The 21,840-nt window shown below is 34.9% G+C and overlaps 4 protein-coding genes across 4 annotated transcripts; 3 read left to right on the top strand and 1 right to left on the bottom strand.

The window, feature by feature from the left end:
* Nucleotides 1-222: 222 nt before the first annotated feature.
* LOC103484971 (asparagine synthetase [glutamine-hydrolyzing] 2) lies at nucleotides 223-6,422 on the bottom strand. Its single transcript, XM_008442373.3, has 15 exons — nucleotides 6,107-6,422; nucleotides 5,747-5,885; nucleotides 4,989-5,084; nucleotides 4,754-4,895; nucleotides 4,512-4,607; nucleotides 4,242-4,336; nucleotides 3,857-4,018; nucleotides 2,977-3,057; nucleotides 2,663-2,884; nucleotides 2,417-2,551; nucleotides 1,642-1,722; nucleotides 1,394-1,480; nucleotides 1,180-1,287; nucleotides 765-1,064; nucleotides 223-406 (listed from the first exon to the last, which is right to left on the bottom strand). Exons 1-14 carry the CDS (start codon nucleotides 6,184-6,186, stop codon nucleotides 834-836), a joined length of 1,755 nt encoding a protein of 584 aa, XP_008440595.1. The 5' UTR covers nucleotides 6,187-6,422; the 3' UTR covers nucleotides 223-406; nucleotides 765-833.
* Nucleotides 6,423-8,196: 1,774 nt separating this feature from the next.
* Nucleotides 8,197-11,270, top strand: LOC103484970 (UDP-N-acetylglucosamine transporter ROCK1). The gene is made up of 7 exons (XM_008442372.3): nucleotides 8,197-8,485; nucleotides 9,085-9,133; nucleotides 9,227-9,453; nucleotides 9,861-10,059; nucleotides 10,162-10,305; nucleotides 10,525-10,599; nucleotides 10,793-11,270. The coding sequence occupies exons 1-7, from the start codon at nucleotides 8,346-8,348 to the stop codon at nucleotides 10,952-10,954; spliced, it is 996 nt and encodes a 331-aa protein (XP_008440594.2). The 5' UTR covers nucleotides 8,197-8,345; the 3' UTR covers nucleotides 10,955-11,270.
* Nucleotides 11,271-12,225: 955 nt separating this feature from the next.
* LOC103484969 (ras-related protein RABH1e) lies at nucleotides 12,226-15,138 on the top strand. The gene is made up of 6 exons (XM_008442371.2): nucleotides 12,226-12,644; nucleotides 13,271-13,341; nucleotides 13,755-13,843; nucleotides 13,944-14,055; nucleotides 14,470-14,560; nucleotides 14,722-15,138. Exons 1-6 carry the CDS (start codon nucleotides 12,528-12,530, stop codon nucleotides 14,863-14,865), a joined length of 624 nt encoding a protein of 207 aa, XP_008440593.1. The 5' UTR covers nucleotides 12,226-12,527; the 3' UTR covers nucleotides 14,866-15,138.
* A 2,005-nt stretch (nucleotides 15,139-17,143) lies between these two features.
* LOC103484968 (probable mitochondrial adenine nucleotide transporter BTL3) lies at nucleotides 17,144-20,435 on the top strand. The gene is made up of 4 exons (XM_008442370.3): nucleotides 17,144-17,899; nucleotides 18,227-18,530; nucleotides 19,022-19,489; nucleotides 20,014-20,435. The coding sequence occupies exons 1-4, from the start codon at nucleotides 17,430-17,432 to the stop codon at nucleotides 20,086-20,088; spliced, it is 1,317 nt and encodes a 438-aa protein (XP_008440592.1). The 5' UTR covers nucleotides 17,144-17,429; the 3' UTR covers nucleotides 20,089-20,435.
* Nucleotides 20,436-21,840: the final 1,405 nt, after the last annotated feature.

Genomic DNA, 21,840 nt, shown 5'->3' with positions numbered 1-21,840 from the left:
TTCATAATTGATAGAAAAAAGGCAACTTCTTCCATATTTGCATTTATAATTATAAAGCAATCCAAGTGCAAGGTCCCACCAGACGGCAACTAATGTACGAATCAAACTAATCATTAGACCCAATTAACCTGCGAATTGTAGAGTCGTGCTGACTACGAAGGACGCATATAAAATCTGGATTTATCGATAAATGTAGAAAAGAAAAACTTAGATCAAGGAAAATATATTAAACAGGACTATTACCATTTTATTATCATGCCATTGTAGTAAGTTACGAACAAAGAAGCAAGAACTAAACGTTAAAAACACTAGAGAAAGGGGAACTTGGGCTACATTTGAACAGTGAAAAACTAGAGGCCAATCATTGTCTTCGAGAAAATTTCAAGACCAGTCTTCATATCAGTATCTGTCGAAACATAATTAACAAAATGGATTAGAACTACAGAAGGCAATATTTCATCAACATACAGTTCTGCAATAATGGTATTATAACATGAGATGGTGGATATCTTGAAAGGATCACAATAATTAGCGTTAAAAGATCAGTGGCAAAGCCAGAAAATTTTGTTGACAGGAGCTTTATAATCCAGTAAAAATAATCTTGGTGTAGAGAGAGCTGGAGGACGGTTTTACTGTTAGGCTAGCTACTATTAGAGGCATTGTTTCAGTTACATATATACTAAATACCCACCGGTGGCTAGGTCTATACTAAATCCGCCGGTGGTTAAGATATAATACTAAGACGGACAGTAATATAGGATTACCTTTTTACTTTAAGAATGAACTTCATTCATTTGAGGATGCCACAAACTAGGAGGAGGACTGGACTTGAACTATACTACGGCCGCAGCTTGCTCGACTGTTACTTTGATTTCTTGGGGAGAGTCATTCGGTACATTAGCAATTTTACCATTCAGCTTTTCGTCATATGCAGCTACATGAACACCAAGTGCAGCACGACCAGAGGGGTCCAGATTTTTCGACCATGCAGCGTCCCATTCCACTGCTTTTGCTGTACTGCATGCCACGCTTGGACCTCCTGGGACAGTTGATCTAGCAGCATTCTGTTGTAAATGAAGAATGTCATACTTCAGTACTTTGTTTAATTAGTGAATGAAGTGCATCAAAGGCTGGGGAAATTCGTACTACATATCATTAAAAAACAACACAAAACAGCACCTTTGGGAAGAATTTCTCAAATATTGTTCGGTAGTAATATGCTTCTTTAGTGGTAGGAGTATTTTCTGGGTAGATAAAGTTAGCATTCACCAACATGGAATCAGTCACCTGATAGGAACAAAGAATCGTTATTTAACCCTGATTCCCTGAGCAAAGAATATCTGAATATGTCAACTACTGCTACAATAGTGAGAAAGATTGAGAGAAAGCTTACTTGTTTCTCTGCGTGATCCTTCAAACCGTCAATCCAACTGTATCCAACACCGTCACTGAATTGTTCTTTTTGCCTGTACAATATGTGCTAGAAACAAGGACGGGGTTCGACATATTCAATATTCTTCCTTGGGTAAAAAAACAAATAATGATTTGATGCCTTGAAGGAGAAAAGAAAGAAAGAAGGGGAATATGCAAAGTACACAGTTCATTCTAATTTGGTGAACACAAAGCAAAGACAGAAACTACCTTGGGCAAATATGGTTCCTTCTCATCATCAAATGCATTGCGCAAGATCCATTTCTCAATTCTCCCAATATCACGCCTGATCTGCAGTTAAAAATTTATAGCAACTAGTGTTATAAACTTTATTCGTTGATGATAATATTCCAACAGAACTTGTACAGATTTTTGATAGAGAGATATGATTAGATCAGTACCACCTTTTTTTTTTCAATTGATCCAACAATGTTAAAGTACTAACTGAGCTCAAATTTAAGAGAAGGCAATTCCACCAAGGAGATGACAACCGTTAAATGAAATGAGCTAAAGAAATGAATACCCAGAAAAGGAAAACATGTGAAGTGATGTGTGATGTTAAATATTTAACATTAATCAGTCTTATTATCACTGTTGAAAATGTGACAAAAATCCCACATACGCTAGATAAGAGAAAGATCACAACCCCATAAGTACATAAGTGAGACAATAACTCAATTAGTATGAAATCCTTTGGTGAAGTAAAATCACTAGAGCTTTATGCCCAAAGTGGAATATACCATTTTAGAGAAATGTAGAGGGTTGTTGTCCACCAACAAGAATATCTCTTTTATTTTTCTGCTACATTCCAGAAAAATAATAAGATCTTACTATTGACCATTTTCACTTTTATCCTTTATATGCTAAATAGCAAACAAAAGCTATGTTTTGTTCGCAGATGAGCCACATTCGACTTGGAAAGGTAAAGAGTGGGGTATACAACATGCTCAAGCCACCACCATTTTCATCAACAAACAATACGTACCATTTTCCAATCGGGATCTATGCTCATGGCTATGTTTATAAATTCTTTATCAAGAAAAGGGACACGAGCCTCTAGACCCCATGCTGAGGTTGACTTATTGGCCCTCAAACAGTCATATAAATGAAGAGCTTTAATCTGATAACATCAAAAGAAAATAAATTAGAACAAGGTAAAAGAAACATTACAGCATGAATAACTATCCTCGCCTAGCATCCCAATGTGTTGAAAAAGGAGGGAAAATAATACCTTTCTGCATGTTTCTTCATGAAACTCCTTTTTGTTTGGTGCCTTATGGAAGTACAAGTAACCTCCAAAAATTTCATCTGAACCTTCTCCGGAAAGAACCATTTTCACTCCCAAAGATTTGATTTTCCGGGACATAAGGAACATAGGTGTGCTAGCTCTGATAGTGGTCACATCGTATGTCTCGATGTGGTAAATCACTTCCTCAAGCGCATCTATACCTTCCTGATATGGAAGAATACGCAGAATACAAACACATTATTTGGTAGTGAAAATTTTAAAATGGATTTTGAATTGATCTCATCAAAGACAATTACCTGCACAGTAAAGTGGAACTCGTGATGACGAGTTCCAAGGTAATCAGCTACCTCTCTAGCAGCACCAAGATCAGGAGAACCCTAAATACAATAAAAGTAGCATAACATAAGTGAATAGAAGAATGATTTGACTCAATCGTGGCTAGTTCCACCATATTTACCGAGGCCATAGAAAAAAACAACCCATTCTCGAAAAGAAATTCTTTAATAACTACATAATTTTGGCCACGCAGAAGAACAAAAAAATAATACTAAGGACAAGATCTCTTGTTAGATTTTAAAAACATAAGGGCAAGACTGCGTTGCATGGATGTGCTAAAACCCAACACTCAAAATCAATTCTTCCTGAAAAAGAAATAACTTGGCAATGACACACAAAACAAGCTTTTGGATGATATTAAATAGGAATGTATCAGAAATTCCAAAGCAAACAGAAATGGAGATGCAAGCAACAGCACTCAGCTAAAAGTTCAATAATTATCCTCATATCCAATTAAAATTATGCTGGTAAGGAAAAGTGAAGTATTATTTAATGAAGGCCTATCTTAAGTTACAATAATGAAAATAATCAAGATTTAAGGCCATGCTTTAAACAACTTCTATCACAAGTAAATGTAACTGTACCTGTCGATTATTACATTTAAAATTTTACTAAACCTACATATCAATAGTAGAACGCCTAATTTGTTCATCACACAAGAAAGAAACCAGCCACAACGTTAATATATATATATATATGAGAGGAAAAAAAATCTATTATAGAGGGGTCTCTCTTTTTTTTTTCTTCTTCTTTTAAGAGTATTATAGAGGGGATATCCTTTAATAAAAAAGTTCACTATTTTTCAGGTAAAAGATATGCTCGCTTCCCTCATTATCATACCTTCAATCCAACACAGAAGGTGTGTAATTGCGACCCCCACTGACGAGCTGCTTCAGAATCAGCCAAATGCCGGCAGGCAACAGCAGCAACCAGTGATGAATCCAGTCCTCCAGATAAAAGGACTCCAAATGGCACATCTGTCATAAGTCTTTTAGTAACAGCCTACACAATAAACATACAGTAGGAAAGCTTAAAATTGGAAAAGCTTAGAATATGAGACATTCGGATGACTCGTCAACCAAGATAGATATGCAAAGAAACCTAGCAGCAGGTTTTCAATTTAAAGCTCCTTGTAAAACAGTAAACATCAAAGGCTAACAATGGAAGAAACTCCTTGAAGAAGACAATAGTGTGATAAGTCAAAAATGAGAAGTCCAGAACTTGCCTTCTCAAATGCATTACGTAGAACCAAAGGATCATAGGAACCTGATGGTACCATCTCTGTGAACCAAGGAGGGTTATACCATCTTCTTAATCCTCCTAAAAACATTTAAAACCCACCATTTAGTAATGAATTTAATTGGTTAATGTTACTCTTAAGCATACCTTGTGTGCTAGGTTTACAATAGTTGGGGACATAATGTTATTACTCTTGTGCAAACTGGAAAAATCTAGAATTACGGATTTATCATAGTTCGAGAAAAAAGCTGCATACCTTGTTTGCTAGAATATATATGACCAGGAAGAAAAGAAACAAATCTCTCACAGTCATCACTAAGAGCTTTCATCTCAGAAGCAAACCAGATTGATCCTAGCAAGAAGGTAGCAGTCATATATATTCAAAAACCAATCAGTAAAACTGAATGTAGTAATATAAAGGAACATCAAGTATCAACTGGAGAGTTTCCTCACGGCAACATGAGGTCATCAATCAAATGCTGATGTGAAATTGCATACCATCAAGACCCCATCCCATATATAGCGGAGTGATCCCAATAGCATCCCTAGCTGCAATAAAAGTTTTGCTACGAGTATCAAGAAGGACGAAGGAAAACATTCCATCCAACATGTCCACAAACTCTTCTCCATATTCTTCATACTGGAAAATATATGTGATATGAATTAAAAAACTAATAACGGAAAAATCATAGGTACACGGATAAGTTATATCAGCAAGTTCTTGGCTACTTACAAGGTGTGCAATCACTTCGCAGTCACTACCAGTTCGGAATTGATGACCCTTAAGCTTCTCTCGCAATTCCTTGTGGTTGTAAATCTCTCCATTAACCTAGTACATGGTTCAAAATTCAAATTTAGTTGCGTTTTTTGTTATTGATGTAAAGTAAATGCAAGCAACAATCTTTTAAATAGAGTAGGCCATCTATGGGCACAAGACTGCTTCAATCAAAAGGCCTCAAACAAGACAATATCGAAACATTTAAATAACCAACTGATACTAGGTTACAATTGCAAAACATATCTCAAAACTAAAGAAAACTTAATAATTTCTTCATTAAGAAATAAGGGGAGCATCATAATCAAATTAAACATGCAATACAACGTTGTAAGAATTCCAGAACAATTTAAAACATATTAAATCTTAAGCAGTCCACATACATAGTCACAAATAAACTATATCGACTGTTCAGAGCATTATTAAAACTGACAAATAGTATATGGTAGATTTGATCCAGGGTCATAACAGAAATAAAATGCACAATAGAAAAACCTTTATTCCTTCGTCAACTCTCACACATTTCGATCAAACTTTATGTCCTGTGAATATCATATCCGGTCTTTCTATCAAATCTTGGAAACGAGCTTAATTTTTTCTTTAGAAACCATAAACAAAAAGACGAAAAATAGAAGCTACACAACATGACAGCATAATGATAATATAACCAAGTATATATAGTATATATGCAGAAATGGTATCCATTTCATCTTTACCGTAACAACAACGGTCTTGTCTTCGTTATAAAGGGGTTGATCCCCGGAAGTGGGGTCTACAATAGCTAACCGTTGATGAGCAAGATAACAGTTTTCAAAACAATGCAAACCACTCCAGTCGGGACCTCTATGGCGCAGCCTACAGTTTCAAACAATTCAAAAGAAAAACAACAAATCAATAAAAATAAACAATAAAAAAATCCCCTGTTTCCAAACAAATAGCAATAGGTAAAGAAGAATCTCATAAAACAAATGCAGTGCTATATATTGTATAACATTCAAAACGTGTATTTGGCATGCATTGGCATCAAGAACGAAAGAGGAAGAGGATTGGAGTAAAAGAAATGGAAGAAAAAGGACCTCCGAGACAATTCAATGATTCGTGAGCGCTTGGCCTGAGAGCTGTCAACGCAGCCTAAAACTGCGAGGATTCCACACATGACGAGAACTCCCCTTGTCCACTCAGAAAGCTCAACTATGGAGAAGGAGATGGAGAATCAAAGGTAAGGCTGCGCAATGGCAGTGGTCGGTCTTATATAAGGTTTAAATCCGTGCCGTTGATTCTGACCCCAATTCCCACAAGATTCTCTTTCTAATTACTGTAATTTATTCGATGCTTAGGGTTTCGGCCGTTGATAAGACCTGCGCTATAGAATCTTAAAATAAAGAAATCGTTTTGGCCAATCTCACGTGAACAAAACCGGTCAAAATCTTGCAACTCTCTATCTGAGACTCACAACTCAACACCACTTCTGTCCATTTTTCTTTTTAAATATAAATTTATTATTTTCCAATTTAATTACATTTTAATTCTATATAACTATTAATACTCCTAATTTATGCATATTATCCCCGTCAAAGTTTATCACTTATTTTCAGAAATAATATTCCTTGTTACTCTCTCATGTGGAGTGGACACCTTTTTACATGCCTAATTAATTCTCTCTTTCTTCTTGTGTAAAATTCCTTTTTCTTTTTATTTTATAATGTTTAATTTATGGTAGGCATTTCACACTATTGTTTTTCTTTTCTTTTTTTCATTCGCATTTTATTTAGAGAAAGTGGAGTTGCCATTCGTAATGAAAGCTTCAAAATGTTCTCTGATTATTTATTTGTGATTGAAATTTATTTTGTCAGATAAGTTTATACTTTTGCAACTTGATTATATAGGTTAGTTATACTATATAGTAACTGTTTAAGAATACATTTAAACGAAAATAATCTTGAAGATACAATATGTCTCCGTCTTATAAAAATTTTACGTTAAATGCACTATTGATTTCTAAAAATCACTTGCATTAAATCATGTTCTTAATAGGTCTATCACTTGCATATTACATCAACTACATACGAAAATACATAAACTTTGTTTGATTTTTTTTTTTATTAATAATTATTTGCTCTCTTGTTCCTATCTTGATGTCTTAATAGTAGAAATGTATATTTGTCAATTTACGAGTGGTAAAGACATGTCACTAACAAATATAAAAATGGTACAAATATGATACTTATGATATATTTGTAACATAAAAGTCAGAATAGTCACACAATTTCTTTTTGCAAAAGAAAAAGAAAAAGTTCATGAGATAACAAAATATAAATTTTAATTGAAAAGTAGTTTTCGTCGAGTCAAAAGACGAAAAAAGCATCTCCAACTCAACTATGCCAATATGTAAATGTCATCCCTATGTGAAAACATATAAATATAAAAACCAAACTACATAGTAACTTGACACATATACTAATATATACATGTACAAGGATCAAGTAACACAATTGTTCTTTTGTATAGAATAAAAGTGCAACACATGTTCCTTGTATGTTTGATTCCCTAAAACACATATAGTATGGTAGTTGAATATTCAATTGTCTAAAATAATTTTCAAATTGAACTTTCAAACTTATTATTAGTAGAAATTAAACTTCTAAATGATAAAAATTAATTATAAAATTATTACAATTTCTTCAAATTAGGCTATTGTGAAATATACAGTGTAGTAATTTTTTTTTTTTATATATTTTAGAGAGTTTGGAGGTATAACTGTAATAGTTATGTGATTTTTGCAATTTATCCGTTTATAATCAATGAAATTATTTTAGTATTTTAATTTAAACAAAAATAAAATCACCAAATCGAATAAGTCACCATCATAAAATTCAATCGTCATAATTTTTTTTTTTGGAAGTTTTGAAGATTTAAATTTCGTGATCAAATCGAATATTAATAACCAATTTTGAAAAGATACTAATTATAACCACCGATACGATTAAATATACAACTCAGAAGGATATGTAAAAATTTATATGGTATGATATCACTAATTATAACCCATGTGGTTTTTTTAGGGCAATATTTTATTGTGAGTTGTGACCCTAATTTGTAATTTGTGAAGTCAAAAACCTTAAGCACAATGTTAAAAGAAAAACACACCAAACCAACTTCTTCCTTTTTGGGCGTATCTGACTGCACGACGTCGTTTCGACTGTTCCTACCCCGGGTTCCAAGATTGAAAGGCAAGGAACTGCGTATGCTCGCAACTCATTGACGCATCCGCATCGGAGTTTTCAGCTTGGAGGAGAACTCCGGTAGGTTGCGCTGATGTCGTCTGTAGCTCCAAAGAAAAAGCCCAAAGATGCGGCCACTAGGGCCGATCAGATGAACAGGGGAATTTTGCTTTACTCCATTTTACTTGCTCTTCAGTACGGAGCTCAACCCCTAATCTCCAAGAGATTTACGAGGTACTTTCTCATTTTTTGTTTTTTCAATCTTTGTGTTTTTTTTTTGGGATTAATATTGTCGTCGCGAAGTATGGATGAGAAAAATTATCTGGGTTTTGCACTTTCTGTCTGAATTTCAAGTATTGCTATGTTTTTGTGAGTTCCTAATGGTTCTTAGGATTTGAAGTTCACATGTTTATGTTATTTTTCCTATATCGTTTCTCGAATTAGGATTATGTGTCGAATTGGAGATTCACTCTTTTGATGATGGTTTTTTTACGGTTTCTTGTTGGCGGCATTTTTTTTTCTGAAATATGTTGTGGAGGTATACACACAAAACAGTATATAACCATTATGTTGTTAAACGAATTGGGACTTTGTGAAGTGTGTAAATTGGTTTTGAGGATTCAAATTATTAGTTTTTTTCTCTTTCTGATGCTCAGTGTCCTGACATTTCAAATCTTGACTTGTTTGCATAAAATCGTATTGTTTTTTGTTGTCACCGTTTTACGCATCATGCATTTTTTATGGATTGAATTCATATTGAGATTTTTTTGTCTCATAATTATAATTGATTTCGGGTGTTGTACACGATGTTAACCATTTGATTCTCCCTGCAGACGAGAAGTTATTGTGACTTCATCTGTCTTAACTTGTGAGATTGTGAAGGTATTTTTCTGTTTCTTTCATCCAATCGTAAATTTTTGGTAATGATCTACTTTTCTCACCAATATCTCAAAGAAATTTTTTTGTGCTTTGCAGGTCGTATGTGCTCTGGTTATCATGGTGAAAGAAGGAAGTTTAAAGAAAACTTTTAGTGAGTGGACTGTTGCTGGTGCATTGACTGCTTCAGGACTTCCTGCTATTATTTACGCATTACAAAATAGCCTGCTGCAGATAGCTTACAAGAATCTTGATTCTTTGACATTCTCAATGCTGAATCAAACAAAAATACTCTTCACTGCTGTATGTACATATTTTTTACTCAGGTATGTTCCAATAATTCTTCTGTCTATTCGAAATTAAAATGGAACGCCACGTTTTTATAGGCTTGCATTATCCTTGTTGGAAACTTGTGTAATTGTTCAGTGGACTGATTGAGTTGTTATGGTGTACTGTGGAACACTTATTTGCTATCCTAACTTTGGAGTTCGTTTTCATAAGAGTCTCTCGCTATCTCTCTACCAAGACCTGTACTTCAGTTTCTTAACTGACTCCCACCAACTTTGACCATCTTCCCTTTTCTCACGCTGTGCTTGGCCCAAATTTTGTAATCTTCGTTATGTGACTAAGAACAGCGTGTCTAATGATGTACCGTACTCATTTCTGATTAGAGCATAAGATCCAAAACAATTTCTTACGACTTACTTGGCGGAGTGACCTGTTTTATGTATAGGCAGAAGCAGTCCATTCAGCAAATTGGGGCTCTATTCTTGTTGATTGTTGCTGCCGTTCTTCTGAGTATAGGGGAAGGATCTAGTAAGGGTTTCAGTGATGGCAGTCCTGATCAAATTTTGTTTCATGGGATTATTCCTGTCTTGGTTGCTTCTGTACTTTCTGGTCTGGCTTCTGCATTGTGTCAATGGTCTTCACAGGTGTGTGATGGTTTTTTTAATTTATTTAGATTCCATGCTCCAAGAAACAATCGAGTAATTATGTGTTTGGTCCTTTCTAATGAAGAGTTTTCTTTCTAACAGGTTAAGAAACATTCATCATACTTGATGACCGTAGAAATGTCTGTAGTTGGAAGTCTGTTTCTATTTGCTAGTACATATAAATCACCTGATGGAGAAGCTATCAGACAGCATGGTTTTTTCTACGGCTGGACTATTCTCACCATGGTAATATAATGTCATTGCCATATATGAGTTCGTGAATTGCTTTGATCTACTTCTTATAGTTTTACAGTTTCCTGATTAAGCATTATCAGTAAGAAGTTGATAACTTGCTTCCATGACATTTTCTTTTGGATGAAAGGACACCAATTACTTGCTGAAGCTGGAGAGATTCATTTTCGTTTTTTAGTAAATGTACTTTTCTTTTCTGTCGTTTTGTTTCAGATTCCAGTCATATTCAATGCTCTTGGTGGAATTCTTGTTGGACTAGTCACAAGTAGGGCTGGTGGTGTTCGAAAGGCAAGTTTTAGATTGGTATTTTTGACCCCTCAGATTGTTCTTGAACATTATCGCCAAGAATATGAACCTCATCAACCGGGTTTCATACTCACCACGAGCTTGCTCCATTTCATTTCTTCTAGTTTAAAATAAGCTTTTCCATCGGTTGAATTTTTATGTCCACTTATGTTTGGAACTCTCATCACGGTTGCAGGGATTTGTGATTGTGTCGGCACTTCTTGTGACAGCATTGCTGCAGTTCATATTCGAAGGGAAACCGCCTTCAATGTATTGCATTGTGGCTCTTCCCCTAGTGGTTAGTAGTATTTCTATATATCAAAAGTATCCCTACAGAGTTAAAAAGAAGGAATTATAGCCACTGACTGTTATTTACCCGAACACGATCTCATTGCATGGATGGAGTTTGTAGATGTATCACATTATCAAAGCTACACAAATGGCTATATCTTCATAATTTAGTCATCTGATTGATTGATAATTGTAGTTGCTAAGAGTACAAAATACTTGATTTCTCTTTGAATTCATAGAATTCTGTATTTGGACTTGCTATAAGCTGTAAATCGATGATGTATATGATCATTTCATTCTTCAGTTCCGGATGAGCATTGGAGAAGTGAAATTAACCTATATGCCTTAACAATATACGAACAGTATCTAAAGTTATTTATTTTCTTCTTGGTTTCCAAATTATTCACTACTGTTTGAATATGGATGGAAAGAAACGATGTCATTTTATTATTATTATTATTCAACGTTAATCCTACGTTTTATTATATGATAAGTATATTTCCTTTTCGTTTTTGATAACTTGGAAACTAGGAAGAAAATAAATAACTTTAGAAATGTTTCTTTATATATATAAATAAGAAACGAAAAAGCTAATGGTTGTTATGCTTATGAAACGTATATAATACAAAAACGTTACAGGTGAAGTTGAAACTCTTGTACAGTTATACTAAAAAAAATGCATTTGAACCCTCAAAATGGGCGTGAGAGAAGGAAGCTCATGCAACGTGGGCTTTGCACTTAATTAAGGGAAACACTTCCCACTATCATGTACCGATACCTAATTAAATTATTCCGTATTTTAAAGAAAGCGTAGGAGTAGTTGCTACATTTACAATGCTAATTGAACGCCTAAAAAATAACTTGGAAAATGCATCCTTACGTATCAACAAAAATGTCTCACTTGGGACGAAGTATGTTTTCCTAAGAAATCACTTTTACTTATACTCTAAATACACTATAAAAGTCATTTTAAGAGTTGTTAAATACTATAATATTTTTTAAAATGAATCATTTTATAAATTAAACATTTAAAGATGTATTCCAAACACACTTAAGGATAAAATATGTGTTTCCAAGGATCGTTGACATTCCTTTAATCCAAAAGTTAAAAAAAAAATTCAAAAATGTCGAATTTCTTCATCTCGCAAATTATTCAACTGAAATAATAATAACAACAAGAAAAACAATATTAATGAAAACAGCAAAAATAATGCACAATAACAATGAAGTTATGTTATAGGTAATAAATTGGAAAAAAAAAGGGTTTTAAAGGTAGAGAAGAGAAAAGCGGTGGAGTAAGAATTGTGGTTGGTTAAGGAAATTGCATGGCAAAGAAAGGGAGGGCGAAAGGAAAGGAGGGGAGGGGAGGGGAGGCTTAAGTTTGGCGCGTCATGAAATGGAGGATAAAAGCGCAAGTTTGTTAAAGTTTTAAACATTTGACTTTTCTTGTCTTCGTCATCGTTGGCGGTTTCTCCTGCGTGCAGGGCTGCACCACCCGGCCGAGAGAAACGAACTTTTAAAATAACAAAAATAAAGCATTCGCTGATTCATTTTCCTTCATCCAGAAAAGTTCCCCCGCTTTTCTTTTTAGATCCATCCATCTTCCTTTGAATTTTCATCGCTACACTCATTTTCCCTTCATGGCGACGGTTTCTCCTCTCGCCAAATACAAGCTCGTCTTCCTCGGCGATCAATCCGTTGGTAAAACCAGCATTATCACCCGCTTCATGTACGACAAGTTTGATACTACCTATCAGGTCCTCTTTCTATCTCCCTAATTAATTCTTTCTTTCTTTCTTTCTTTTTTTCGTCATTTTAACCCCTTCTTCTTTTTCTAATTTTATTTGGAGAAATTATTTAGTTAGTCCCATAATCTGTTTCTGTATTTATACATATCTGGATACATATTTCTGGGGATTCATGTGGATCCGAGTTATGTGGCGTTGTTTCTAATCGTGTTTGTTTAGTTGGTCAAATGGAAAATGTATTCCGTTATGTTTATGAATTTTGTCAACACCAGCACCTTTTTGACGATTCATGATTTATCTTTTTGCAATCGATCAGATTTATCGTATGATTTAGATTATGTTTTTGATTTAGCTACATCTGGTGGTGGCTCCGGACATTCCTTGTTAGTCAATGGAATAGTTTCTTTTGTTTTCTGTATAAAGAAGACCATATAGAACAGGGGAAATTGCTAATATTAGGGTTGAATATATGCATTATCAGATTATCTAGATTTCATTAGATCCGAGAGAGGGAGCGGAGCAGATGGTTCATGCCTTAAAAAAACAAAATATATTTCAGAATTTTGTAGTCTGAAATGCTTAAAATCTCTGCCTGTTGACCTCCTTTCTTCGTGCTGACATGAAATTTATTGCAGGCTACAATTGGAATTGACTTTTTATCTAAAACTATGTACCTTGAAGATCGAACAATTCGGTTGCAGCTTTGGTATGACGTGTTTTATTTCTTTCCGGTCATTTAGTGAAGATTGTTTTACGTAGTATTCTTTGTTTCGACATACGGACTCTTACGTTACAATTCTGGTTCTTTTCAACATGTTATGGATATCTGATCATTTTCAGTCTGATATGTGCAACTATTGACATAAATCCTACAGGATTGTGATAAATACAGATGGGACACCCTAAAATTTTATTTTTCTTCTTTTGATGCACTGGCTTGGAGAGAGTTTTCTGTAATCATATAAAACATGACGTTTGTTGCATCAAATTACCAAGCGAAAGCTGATTGAACTTGTCGATTTTATTTTAAACATTATTTGTCAATTTAAGTATTAAAAATGACATTTATATTTTAATTAACATGCACACGATTTTCCCCTAATAGCTACCATTCCACAGGGATACTGCTGGACAAGAAAGATTTAGGAGTCTCATTCCAAGTTACATAAGAGACTCCTCCGTTGCAGTCGTAGTCTATGATGTATCTAGTTAGTGCTCTCTTTGTCTTATCTCTCCTTTTGTTTTGTGATGCATCCTGGTTAGTTGTTGACGTCCTCATAACTTTGGTCTGAAAACGTTGTTACGCAGATAGACAATCATTTTTGAACACCACCAAGTGGATTGAGGAGGTACGAACAGAACGGGGTAGTGATGTGATAATCGTTCTTGTTGGGAACAAAACTGATCTTGTTGAGAAAAGGTGAGTAATGAACAAAATTGATATCGTTGAGAAAGATGTGTCATGAACTGTTCCCTTTATTTTCCAATATACAATAGGATCAGTATTGTACTTCAAGATATTAGTAAAGTGTAGGGTGATTGAGTTGACACTTTCTTTGAGAAGGTTGGAGGCTGCATTTGGGGCATGTGCTCTGTGCATACTTTGTACGCAATGATGAGAAGGGATTAGAGCTGAACTTAATTGTTATTGGCCTTTGATTGCATGATCTACGCTGACAAATCTTCAAATCTTGTGAAATTGTCAGAAATCTTGACATTAGTTGCCATTTCATATTTGTAACTGATAAATAGATTTTGCATCCATTGAAACCCGGAACACTGGTCCATCTTTCAGTAAGTTCTCTAAATACTGTTTGCTTGATGACAAAATCAGGCAAGTTTCAATCGAAGAAGGTGATGCGAAATCTCGCGAGTTTGGAGTCATGTTTATAGAAACTAGTGCCAAAGCTGGGTTCAACATCAAGGTAATGTAGCCCTATCCTATGATTTCTGAACAGTAAACTTACAATATCCAAAGTTCACCTGTATTACGCATCCTTGCTATATTTGCAATAGTTTCTCCTCTTTTATCGTGTCGTTGATTATAGGTTTGACTTACATATTCACATTGAAACAAATGTTGCAGCCTCTCTTTCGTAAGATCGCTGCAGCACTGCCAGGGATGGAAACTCTGTCTTCAACAAGGCAGGAGGACATGGTTGACGTAAATTTGAAACCAGCAGTGAATTCATCCCAGTCGGAACAGCAAGGAGGAGGTTGTGCATGCTAGACAATGTGTAAGTTCAATACATAAAAGGAAAAAAATTGCTACAAAATGAAACAGTATACGCTATCATTCACGGTGAGTTAGTTCAACAAATTGACATTGGAAATTTTCTAACGATATGATGTTTGTAATATTGTATGCCATTAGATTCTTTTTGGGGTTCCTAAAGAACAAATATCATCATTCTGTCCTCTCACATGTTGAGATTTTCGTTTTGGATTTGTGATTCTAAGAGTTGACCAACTATATCTAATTGCGGAGTAATTGAAACTGTTACATTGTCTATAAATTATATCAATGTTCAGTATTGTTTCATAGAAATCTGTCTCCTTGGCTAGGCTGTTCACGTTACAAATGGTCTGCTCTTGTGAAAACAATTCATTGAACCACCCTCAAGTACGGAAGTCCATACTGAATTTATGTGTTTTTTTTAATACAATAGAGGTGTGAATTTGAATACGAAACTCTCGGTTCTAATGCATATAGATGCTGGTTGAGCTAAGCACTTGTTGGTATATATTTATTTTTTCATTTCAAAAAATTCTTTAAACATATTTTTGAAGAAACGTTGCGAATATTATAACCGGAGGCTTGCAGAATTGAAGTGCATAGAAATAAGTTTTTTTAAGTAATAAATAAAGATTTAATACTTTTTTAATTTGTTTTCCTTTTATAACTATATTTTCTACATTCATTTAGAAATACTTTTGCAAACAAAATTAATTGTAACTCCATTTTTAAATTTTTGTAATTTTTTGCCGACGTTTTTATGATATTATAAAAATATAGAGGAGTCTTTTACGCATTGATTTCAAACTCTTCTGGTTATAAAAATGAGGACGATTCTCTTGAAAATTAGTCATTGTCTTATTTGATTAGAGCATAATGGTTGTTGAAAAGGTGGAAGTTATGGGCATGCCAACATGCTCTCAAGTCACTAACTAAGCTTATGAATAAAAAAGATAGTGACAGTAGTGTCACATCCCCTCTCAGAGTCCGTTCTCTAACTCTTAACCTGCCTCTAAAAGAGATGCGAGGATTGGCAAACATTGTCATACTTTGACAACACTTACTTTGTCTTGGCCACATGGTGTAGCTCATTTAGCACACCTTTCTCGCCTAGCCATGCTTGCCAACTTAAATGCCTAGCATGACTCTCCTCACTTAGCATACTTTGCTTGATTGCATGTCTTGTCCTTAGAGGTCTCCTTGACATGGTTGGCTGTCCAACCCTGCTCAACATCTAGCCTATACTTATCCAAAAATTTGAACTTCCTTCCTTCTCTTCTAGCCGCCCACCTTGAAATTCATCCTTCAACATTTGAACATGTTTCTTCTTTAACTGCGTTCTTTGAAAACTAAATCTTAACTTATCCACAACTTTATTTGGGTATTCATAAAATAAATAAAGTTTACTCGAGGTTACAATCCAACTCACACTAGACCTGTAATTTTGTGTTTGAAATGAAAGTGATTTTAAAAATTGAATTATAAGAAAGTGATTTGACAACCAAAAAAGTGATTTTAATCATAAAAATCACTCTCAAATACACTCATATATTCCAATTTTAAAAATTACCATCTCATCTTGATTCTCGACCATATCAAACTCACTTGTTACTCATAGTTATTAACTATTAATCAATCTTCATTTTTTTTGAAGAATATCCCTCACTTAGAAATAGATGCGATTTAAATCGTGATCGAGGACTATTATATGGCATCTTGACTTGAAATTAAAACCTACTTTAATTCAAAGATCATCAAATAACATGTCTTCATTGTTAATATACTTCATGTTCACCGATAAAGACAAATTATCCAATCATCAACATCCTTGAAAAGAGCAAAAATAAACAAAAGCATAAGCTAGCTTTTAGATAAAAAAAAAAAAAAAATCCTTAATTGTATATTAAATTTTAATTTCAAATATAATAAAATGCTGACAAGTGGATTACAGTCTTGTTATGATAATTTTCGTCCCATATCTGATAGGATTAAATGTGCTTCTAGGATGACTTTGTAAATATTTATGGACATTTTTTTACTAATAATTTTTTTTAATATTTAGAAAGTTAATCTAAACATGTATTAAATAAACTTTGTATTCTTGACTCCAACTTGAACATATTTCAATAGAATAATAAGTTGGGATGTATTGGAACATAGTTGATGAGAGTTAAAACTAGCTTTGTTGGAAAGAAAATATATAGAAAGATACACATTAAAGTTGCGGTTCCATTATGATTCGTAACTTAACTATAACAATAAGCGGACAACAACACAGAAACCACCTACGACTCGATGAAAGCTAAGTGAAGCGCACAAGAAATGGAATCAGCACCTATAAATTCCTAATGTCGCAATCTTGTCCCCTCTATTTTCTTTCTTTTCTATTCCGTTCCCTCGTCTTGTTCGAACTTCTCTTTCTCCGCTCCACTTTCCTTCATCTCTCTTCTTAAGATCAATCCCAACTCTTCTACCTTATGTTCTTGTTCTTCTTCTTGTTCTTGTTGATCAATCACAAATACAATAACCCCCTTTTCGATCTCGCCTAACTCTCTGAAATGCACGGAAACCACCAATCCTGGTTAACCCATTTGATCAAATCCGATCCATCTGATTCGATCTTCCTGGGAGGGTTGTTTCTTGAGGACAACCTTCCTCCCTCTTTCGTTTCGCTAATCTCTTCTAAAACCTCTTCTGGGTCGGCTTCATTTTCTCCCTCTTGCTCTCACAGTCGTCACAAGACTCTTAACTTTCAAATTTTGGGTCGTGGAAGAAGGGGAGTTTCCGATGGGGGTGGGTGTGGTTTTTTATCTGTGAGCTTGTCTGCAAATGGGAGTGGAGAGAATGGAGATTACATTCAGGATTCGGAAGATTATTTGGGACAAAATGGGAATAAAGGTTCGATGGAGAAGGCTATTCAGCATGAGGAAGAAGAAGAGAGGGAAGAGAAAGCTGTATTGCGAGGATCTGGTGCTTTGAATATGACCAAGCATCTGTGGGCCGGAGCTGTTGCTGCTATGGTTTCAAGGTTTGCCTTCCAGTTTCCCATTCTTTAGTTATTTTCAACAATCAAACTCAATGATTTTGTAGGGTGGAATCACTATTTTCCAGAATGGGGACTAATTAGACAAAATACTAGTTGCTGGAAACCAAAAAAACTTGATTAGATCGTCTTTCTATTTAGTATTCATATGGGAAAAGGCTTCATCCGTAGGAAAAATTCCCAAAATGATATATCTATGATTTATGAATGAGAATGCAAGACGCTCTGCCGTGTGTCTATGATTTATGAATATTACATCACTTGATTTAGTCGCACGGCATGTTTATTGATGATGTTTTTGCTGTATGATAGAACTTTCGTTGCCCCTCTTGAGAGATTGAAGCTAGAGTACATAGTTCGCGGTGAGCAGAAAAACCTTATTGAACTGATCAAGACCATAGCATCTTCTCAAGGTCTGAACGGTTTTTGGAAAGGAAATTTTGTCAACATTCTTCGCACTGCTCCTTTTAAGGCTATCAATTTCTATGCTTATGATACATACAGAAATCAGTTGATGAGATGGTCCGGAAATGAGGAAACCACTAATTTTGAGCGGTTTATCGCTGGTGCTGCTGCCGGGATTACTGCAACTGTACTGTGCATTCCTATGGACACTGTAAGTAGCAATTGCTTTATAGGTGACTAAGTAGTTTTAGGATCTTACTTAAACAGGATCTGTTCTGTTCTATAGGTGAACACATGTGACCTTAAGTAGTTTTTGCATCTTCATAACAGAGTTTTGTAAATTTTACTTGTGCCATGCGTACCTATCTTTCTGATGGATTCATGCTCTGCTAAGTGCTATCGAATTGCCAGGTATCTATATATTGATATTAACCCCAAAGGACAGTTAATGAAGATTCAAAAACATAATACAGATCGTTTGCAAATTAGGGAGGGGTAACCGTTCTCCCTTTCACAACACTCACACTAATCACAAGACACCTGAAAAAGACCTGTTACTTCCTATTTACAATGCATACAACCACAACCACCCCCTACTAAACTAACCCATGCGGGGTAGAACTTCCCTTTTTGCCATTTCCACTGGGCACTCATACTTTAACCATTAGAGGCCTCACTCCTTCATGGCCTTTGTTCTTGCAGATCCGGACTAAGATGGTGGCACCAGGTGGGGAAGCCTTGGGTGGAGTCATCGGTACCTTTCGCCACATGATCCAAACTGAAGGATTTTTTTCTCTTTATAAGGGTTTAGTACCCTCAATTATTAGCATGGCACCATCAGGTGCAGTGTTTTATGGTGTTTATGATATGCTAAAATCAGCTTACCTACATTCACCAGAAGGAAGGAAAAGAATCCAAAATATGAAAGAAGGTGGTCAGGAGTTGAATGCTTTGGAACAATTAGAATTAGGTACTATAAGAACATTATTGTATGGTGCCATAGCAGGGGCATTTGCTGAAGCTGCTACATATCCATTTGAAGTTGTGAGGAGGCAGCTCCAAATGCAAGTTAGGGAAACAAAGCTGAGTGCAGTTGCAACTTGTGCCAAGATTGTTAATCAGGGGGGTGTCCCTGCTCTTTATGCGGGCTTAGTTCCTAGCTTATTACAGGTGCACCACTGTTCTTTCAGAAACAACTTTTTTGTTCATTAAGATGTTTTTCTGCTATTAGATGTCAATAACATTAGATGTGATGATAGCCCTGGTAAATTATATATGACTATGACGTCTCAAGAACATCCTGTAGAACATCATCAATACAACTTGTGAAGTGAATATTTGCATCAACTTTCAATGACTTTTGTAGGAATCTTTTAAACCACATTAAGGAATGTATCTTATGGCTATCTGCCTAAGATTTAATGTCCTACAAGTGTCTTTGATTACCAAATGTGTAGGGTCAAACAATCTCGTCATGTGAATATTTGACGTGCATGTAGTTGGCATGGGCACTCATATATATTATAACAAAAACAAAAATAACAACTTTTCTATCGCACATTTCTTGGGTTCCCATCTCTTTTTTGTTCAGTTTGCCATAAGTACATCGTTAGACGTAAGCCCTTTGATTTGCATTACCATATCTGTCTATGACTTTAAGCTCTTCTTATAATCTAATGTTTTGCTTGATTTAGGTTTTACCATCAGCTGCCATAAGCTATCTCGTGTATGAATTTATGAAGATAGTTCTGAAAGTAGAATCATCTTGAAGATCTGAAGCTTGCGTGTAAAGTTCAACGTTGCCGATGATTTCCGTAGCTTGCAGGCCAGGGTTCAGGAAGAGCTAAAGATCATTTCAATGGCCTTGGCTGTTCGGAGCAAAGTATTTAATGGCCATCAAAGTAGCATTTTAATGTGTTTCTTTTTCGTTCTTTTCAGTTTGGGGCGACTGAGGCATTGATGTTGTTTTTAAACACATTGCCCACGTAAAGAGCTCAGCTCCAAGTTCGAAAGAAGTGATATAATGTTAATTAGGATGTCAATAAAATGGTAAGCAGTTGACAAGATTATGGTATGTAGAACTAGAACATTTTTGCATTGCATTACTCCACCGAAATCGCTTGTCAGTATGGTTTTACTGGTCGGGTCTGGTGGTTTCAGGTTGAAATTTTTTGAAACCGAATTTTGTCGGTCAGGTTTAGGGAGGCGAAAAAATTAGTGCGAAGAACCGAATCGGGCTGATGCAACATCTTTTCCCTTATACTTCTCCTTTTTGGTCAAGTTGGTGAGTAGGTTCTATGGATTGCGGACTTCAAGTTGTGAGTTCAATCCCTCAAGTTTCATATCTTTTCCTTTCCATGCCTATTCCAACACACGCATTTGTAGCAGGTGAGCTGCAAATCTAGCCAACCAAACTGTTGATCTAAATGGTAAATATCAGCTCGGTTCTGGTTTGCATATATCCTTCCCAAATTAAGCAGTTCTGCTTTGATTTTCTACAAAAATTGAGTAAAACTGAACTCTTTACACTCCTACATCCCACCCATTTAACCTAGGTGGCATTATTGTCGTTTTGCTCAGCCTTTCTATTTATACTTCTCCTTTTTCTTAAAGAAATTCAACGTCAAAAAAAGTGAAACGTATATATATATATATAAGTATGTATTGTGGAGAGCTTCTGTCGACACAAAGCATTTATTTTTGCGGACGCCAAGTAGTCACACAATCACACTTTTGCCAACTCTCTACCTTCTTTTAAACAAAGTATAATACATTTCAAAGAGAGAAAAGGAAAAAGAAAAACACAATACATAATAGATTTACCATTCGTGCGAAAAATTATGTGTATTAGATCTTCTTACCATTCTCAAAATTTGAAGTTTTATTAAAAAGAAATTCAAATTTATATCTAATAAATCAAATAAACTTTAAAGAAATTATATATTTTAAACACGTATCAAAGCATGAAATTAAATTAAAAGTTTAGACAACTATTACATAGAAGTAAAAAATTTAAGTAAAATTTACCATATTGAATACTTTGACTCATTTTAATATTTCTGCAAATGCTTTAAAATAAGCTCTTTGAACTGATTTTTTTTAATCTGGATCCGGCAGGGGTTCGTGTTTCCAAATATCACTTCTTAGAAATAGAAGAAAAATGAATTTTCTTTAGTTCTATCACAATTTCCCCTTCAAATAAATTTTTAAAAGAAGGGGAAGCCAACCTAAGCTAGCAAGCCGGTTGAATTAATGTGTTCTAACAACTATGTAGCTCAATCAATGTATCACCTTAACATAGCACTAAAAACATTCATAACTGTAAATGGAAAATAAGAACACAGTTGTCCACTATCAGATAACTACGCAATCTACAATATTACACCATTCCACGTAACTGTTATCCAAAGATATAAAATGGTAAATGAACACAAGAGATTAGTAATCCAATCTGATGCAAAGTACCTATGTCTATTGGGCAATGTTTGTCCATAGAAATATAACATCATTAAATAATTACA

Source organism: Cucumis melo, chromosome 8 (genome assembly GCF_025177605.1).
Source record: "Cucumis melo cultivar AY chromosome 8, USDA_Cmelo_AY_1.0, whole genome shotgun sequence".
NCBI lineage: Eukaryota > Viridiplantae > Streptophyta > Magnoliopsida > Cucurbitales > Cucurbitaceae > Cucumis > Cucumis melo.
Note: the sequence above shows the minus strand (reverse complement) of the source record. Positions and strands in the feature narration are given on the sequence as shown.

What these genes read in the sequence shown, in the direction of transcription:
- LOC103484971 (XM_008442373.3), bottom strand. Translation starts at nt 6,186, where the DNA reads ATGTGTGGAATCCTCGCAGTTTTAGGCTGCGTTGACAGCTCTCAGGCC. An exon ending in GCGAAGTGATTGCACACCTT is followed by an intron (nt 4,896 to 4,988) that starts GTAAGTAGCCAA and finishes TATATTTTCCAG; the next exon opens with TATGAAGAATATGGAGAAGA. An exon ending in AGGAACCATATTTGCCCAAG is followed by an intron (nt 1,481 to 1,641) that starts GTAGTTTCTGTC and finishes CCTTGTTTCTAG; the next exon opens with CACATATTGTACAGGCAAAA.
- LOC103484970 (XM_008442372.3), top strand. Translation starts at nt 8,346, where the DNA reads ATGTCGTCTGTAGCTCCAAAGAAAAAGCCCAAAGATGCGGCCACTAGG. An exon ending in TAACTTGTGAGATTGTGAAG is followed by an intron (nt 9,134 to 9,226) that starts GTATTTTTCTGT and finishes TGTGCTTTGCAG; the next exon opens with GTCGTATGTGCTCTGGTTAT. An exon ending in GCTGGACTATTCTCACCATG is followed by an intron (nt 10,306 to 10,524) that starts GTAATATAATGT and finishes GTTTTGTTTCAG; the next exon opens with ATTCCAGTCATATTCAATGC.
- LOC103484969 (XM_008442371.2), top strand. Translation starts at nt 12,528, where the DNA reads ATGGCGACGGTTTCTCCTCTCGCCAAATACAAGCTCGTCTTCCTCGGC. An exon ending in ACTGATCTTGTTGAGAAAAG is followed by an intron (nt 14,056 to 14,469) that starts GTGAGTAATGAA and finishes TGACAAAATCAG; the next exon opens with GCAAGTTTCAATCGAAGAAG. An exon ending in AAGCTGGGTTCAACATCAAG is followed by an intron (nt 14,561 to 14,721) that starts GTAATGTAGCCC and finishes CAAATGTTGCAG; the next exon opens with CCTCTCTTTCGTAAGATCGC.
- LOC103484968 (XM_008442370.3), top strand. Translation starts at nt 17,430, where the DNA reads ATGCACGGAAACCACCAATCCTGGTTAACCCATTTGATCAAATCCGAT. An exon ending in GTTGCTGCTATGGTTTCAAG is followed by an intron (nt 17,900 to 18,226) that starts GTTTGCCTTCCA and finishes GCTGTATGATAG; the next exon opens with AACTTTCGTTGCCCCTCTTG. An exon ending in TAGTTCCTAGCTTATTACAG is followed by an intron (nt 19,490 to 20,013) that starts GTGCACCACTGT and finishes TGCTTGATTTAG; the next exon opens with GTTTTACCATCAGCTGCCAT.